At 27.2% G+C, this 5,079-nt stretch overlaps 1 protein-coding gene across 1 annotated transcript; it reads left to right on the top strand.

The window, feature by feature from the left end:
* Positions 1-363: 363 nt before the first annotated feature.
* On the top strand, positions 364-2,660 carry LOC130966280 (probable O-methyltransferase 3). The gene is made up of 2 exons (XM_057891067.1): positions 364-1,172; positions 2,191-2,660. Exons 1-2 carry the CDS (start codon positions 402-404, stop codon positions 2,503-2,505), a joined length of 1,086 nt encoding a protein of 361 aa, XP_057747050.1. The 5' UTR covers positions 364-401; the 3' UTR covers positions 2,506-2,660.
* Positions 2,661-5,079: the final 2,419 nt, after the last annotated feature.

Genomic DNA, 5,079 nt, shown 5'->3' with positions numbered 1-5,079 from the left:
TTTTCACTTAGAGATTCATATTTGAATATATTGTTTTACAAAATATTTTTTGCACACTGAAATTAGTCATACATACATAGTTTAACTTATTTTTAATATATATTTTATATTTTAATATATACTTTAAATATCGATAGCTAATTTTAGTATATATCTAATATGTTGATTATTTTAAAAGTTCTTTAAATATAACACATTGTACATAAAACAAAATCTAAAAGATAATTGCATTTTTTGTTGTTAAACTTTTAGCAATATAGTATGTACTTTATTATTAATATACGCCTTCATTATTATGACACACACAAGAATTTTCTATAAATAGACCCATGTAATTTATTGTTCCACAAATGAAAACAAACATATAGATCAATACACTTCTGGTTCAGGTAGCAATACTAATGGAATCCAATGGTGTAGACCATGCTTCCAAATTGCTTGAATCTCAAAGCCATGTATGGAACCACATTTTCAGCTTCATAAATTCCATGTCCCTCAAATGTGCAATTGACTTGGGAATTCCAGACGCCATACACAACCATGGCCAACCCATGCCACTCTCAAAACTCATTTCTTCTCTACAAATCCATCCCAACAAAACACAATCCATCCACCGCTTGATGCGAATTTTGACTCATTCTGGCTTTTTCTCTAAACAAATCTCTTCCAAAGGCGATCCAGAATCGAGTTATTCCTTAACCGATGCATCTAAGTTGTTGCTCAAAGACAATCCTATGAGTCTTTTTCCTTTCTTGTCTGCCATGCTTGATCCCATTTTAACAAAACCGTGGTACGATTTACCGGCATGGTTCAAAAACGATAGTCCCACATCGTTTTACATGAGGCATGGGATGGCACTTTGGGAATATGCTGGTATTGAGCCAAGACTCAATAAGTTCTTCAATGATGCCATGGAAACCGATACTCCATTTGTTTCAAGTATTTTGTTTGACAAGTGTAAGGATGTGTTTGAAGGGTTGGATTCTTTGGTTGATGTTGGTGGAGGCACAGGAACTATGACTAAGGCTCTTGCTAAGGCGTTTCCACAAATGGAGTGTGTTGTGTTTGATCTTCCACATGTTGTTCATGGCTTGCAAGGAACTGGGAATCTCAAATATGTTGGAGGAGATATGTTTGACTCAATTCCTCCTTCAGATGCCATTTTCTTGAAGGTAAATGAGTTCGATTAGGGAGTTATTTATTTATTTTACTATCAGTTAAATTTTTCTTTTGAATTACGTTTGTACTTAAATTTTTAAAATTTAAAATTTTAATAAATTAAATTAGTCTAATATCAATAAAAATTATTCTCATCATATTTACTTACTTACTCACCTTAATTTTATTATTCAACTTAGTTAAACTTAGTTTACAATAAAACTTGTACGCGTGGTATTTCTGTTTACATATATGTATATTAAAATTAGAGAATTAATAATGATGTCTCCAATGACCAATAAATCGTGTTATAAATTATAGCCGGATCATTTTTATATTATTTATGATTTAGTCGTTAAAGAGATACAAGACTATATTATTAGTAGAAGTTTTTTATTTCTAAATAAATATACTAAACACTTAAAGTTTTAAATATTTATATAAACTAACGTTTTCAATTAATAATTTAATATATATTTTTAAAATATATATTAACTAAAATCATTATTTATTATTGTTAGTAATGAGTTTACCAGAAAAAAAATAATTATAATTAGTAATGTCTCATTCAATTTAGCAGGCTAAAAATTTATATGTTGTAGATTGAAATTTTATTTAAAAATATATTATTGATTAATAAATTACAAATTAGTGAACTAACTACTAAATCATCCAAAATTGATTATCTTATCATGATTTATAGTAGTGTGTGTGAAAGTTATTGCCTTCTTGGGAAGAACATATTAAAATATTACTTAAAAAAAGACGCTTCCAAACAAGAAAAACCTTCCAAAACAAGGAACAAGTTGAGCCAAATTATTCAATTTAGGAGTTTAAAGATAGATCCAATAATGAATACAATAATGGTGATGGTTGTTAAAACTAACATAATTAAGCATGGGACCAATAATACTTAATCTCTTTTTTCTTTTGGAAGAAAAATTTACTTAAACTACTCTCTAGGTAATAATTTTATGTAATTTTACCTATTAATTGTTCATTATAATGTTTACGTTGCATGAAATAATGCAGTTTATATTGCATGACTGGAATGATGAGAAATGTATCAAAATACTAAAGAACTGCAAAGAAGCAATCACAAGAAGCAAAGGAAGAAAAGGAAAAGTTATTGTCATTGATATGGTAGTGGATGATGAAAAGAGTGATGGAGATAATAAATCAATTGAAACCCAACTTTTCTTTGATATGTTGATGATGGTAGAAGTCAACGGAAAAGAGAGAAATGAAAAAGAATGGGCAAACTTAATTTTCTCAGCTGGTTTTAGTAGCTACAAGATAAACTTATCAGCTTTGGGATTAAGATCTCTCATTGAAATCTTTCCATAAAAATGCAAGTAGCAAGAAGTGTTTCGTGAAATAATGGAGCATCATATATAAAGATGCGTTTGAATGTATTGTTTGTTAAATTTGTTTATTTTTCTCTATTCATAAAATAAAAAATTCATGTATTTGCTGTGCTTTCTTAAAAGGAAATAAGAAAAACATTTATTTTCATCTCCTTTTGTCTGTATTCATTATTGTATGAATCTATTTCTGTTTCAGAGATAATATATATAATATATATATATATATATATATATATATATATATATATATATATAGCACTAGATGAAAGTGGCAAACACTTTCCTCATACATCATAAATAATTAAGTGGATGGAAAGTGCCAAACAATTTCTTCAGTTTCCACGTTCTATATCAATATGAAAACGTGGGAAACAATTTCCACATACATCCATCACATCAATGATTCTGTTAGCACAAATTTTCGACCTCGTTAATAACACAGTGTTTTGGACGACAAAAATTAGTTAGAGTAAAAAAAAAATTTCAGGTCTAATTAAAAAAGTGCAAATAATACGTGGAAAATAAATTTGACCCCTTAGTCTGAAATGAATGTGAAAATTATTACTTAACCATCAAAATACAGTAAGAATATAGGTAGTTAAATTTGGAGAGAGAGTAAAATAAAAAAGACAATTTAATAAATAAAATAAACGAAAGAAAGTGATATGTAAATATAACAATAGGAAAAACCAAACGTAAATACAACAAACTTCATTACATATAATTCGTGACACCTTAACGCATATTCCATTTATACGTAATCTGCTTCATTCTACGTTTATGTTCATGGTGGCTGGTTTAAATTTTATTTATATAATATATGTTGCAAAAAATAATAATATACATGAAAGATCAGGAGTGAAATAATATAAAAATTATTTATCATATAAATAAAATAAATACAATAAAAGATAAAACCATGAAAGAGAGTATTATAAATTTTATAATGTCAAATAAGAAGAAAATATTCTATAATTTTTTTAATACTATCAGTATAATTTAATATTATTTTAAACTATAAAATTTTATTATTTATGATTCTATTGTTACTTATAATTATTTTTTATTTATTTTATATTTTTTTGATAGGATCATAATTTATATTATGCAAAATTTTGATAATAAACGTATTATATAATAATTACAATTACAAATTTTACAAATCCAAAAAAAATAATTTTTTTATACAAAACAAAAATAGAGTACATCAAATAAAGAATAGAAAAAAAATCATATAGATAAGAAAGAATAAAAATTTCATAAAACCAACCACATATATCATATAAACAAAAAAAATATAAAAATTAAAATATGAGAGAGTACTAAAAATAATAAAGAAAATCAAAATATTCACCTTGTTAGTGATTGAAATAAATTTAAAAGATTTTGATAAAAAATATTGGAACAAAAAAATTTCTCATCTAATTTTCCAACAGTAATCAGCCACCATGAACATGAACACAGAAGCAACCAATTTTAGCTCGGCGTGAACGTGTGTTCAGAGATGGAATCACTTCTCTTTTCTCCAACGCGTTTGCCAAACACACATAGCCATTTCCAAGCAGTAAGATTGTTAAGAAACATATCGCGGTTTATACAGTGAGCCAACTCCTTCGTAATCCCCTACAGGATCTCGCGGAATACACTTTGGGCCTTTCTCTTCATAAACCGCTACAGTGGTTTATGTGTTTTTGCTTCTAAACGTAATTCGTGTGACAATGTGTAGCGGATTACGTGTAAATGGATTCTGCGTTAAAGTGTCGCGGATTACATATAATGAGGTTTGTTGGATTTGCGTCTGGTTTTTCCTCTCGTTGTATTTACGTAACACTTTCTCTCATTTATTTTTTATTTATATAAATTGCCCAAATAAAAATGTGAATAAGAGATTAATAATCACTCATTACAGTCCATATTTTTTTCTATAAATACAGGAAAGCTATAGAATTTTACTGGGACTTCCATTCAACACATCAAACTACACTAAATTTCTACAAATTTTCAGTCTGATATATAGAAAGATCATGAAGTGTCAATGTATATGAATATTTGAAGTTAATTTATTTTGTTATTTTCTTTCAAGTTGTTATGCATATTTTTAGCAAATCGTGATTGATTCAATATCTAATATCTAATATTTAATATCTGGGAGTAAAATCTACTCATCTTTTGTGAGTACCGAATTTTAAACGTGTATCAAAGATTTTGTTCTTGAACGAAAAGATAAAGAAAAACTTGAAAAGTAAAAGGAATTTAAACAACTTGAAATTAAAAACACAGGAAGTAAAGTAAATGACCTTAAAATTAAAGAAAAATAACAAAATGCCTTCAACAGGGTTGAAAGACTTTGAATTCAAATACAATACAAAAATATTAAAAGAAAAGAAAATGTTTGCCAAAGAAAAGTAAATTGCAAAAAAGATAATAAATTGCAAGAAACTTAAAAAATGTAAAGATATGGAAGGAATCCTACAGAAAAGAAAACTCTTTGCAGACTCAGAAAGTTTCTAAGGATATGAGTGTACGAGAGTGTTTTTGAAACCGAATTTCAGCT

This window comes from Arachis stenosperma, chromosome 3, assembly GCF_014773155.1.
Source record: "Arachis stenosperma cultivar V10309 chromosome 3, arast.V10309.gnm1.PFL2, whole genome shotgun sequence".
Classification (NCBI taxonomy): Eukaryota; Viridiplantae; Streptophyta; class Magnoliopsida; order Fabales; family Fabaceae; genus Arachis; species Arachis stenosperma.
Note: the sequence above shows the minus strand (reverse complement) of the source record. Positions and strands in the feature narration are given on the sequence as shown.

Bases quoted from the DNA above. Each gene is read 5' to 3' on its own strand.
- LOC130966280 (XM_057891067.1), top strand. From the start codon at position 402: ATGGAATCCAATGGTGTAGACCATGCTTCCAAATTGCTTGAATCTCAA. The intron at 1,173-2,190 runs GTAAATGAGTTC...GAAATAATGCAG, and splicing joins CAGATGCCATTTTCTTGAAG to TTTATATTGCATGACTGGAA.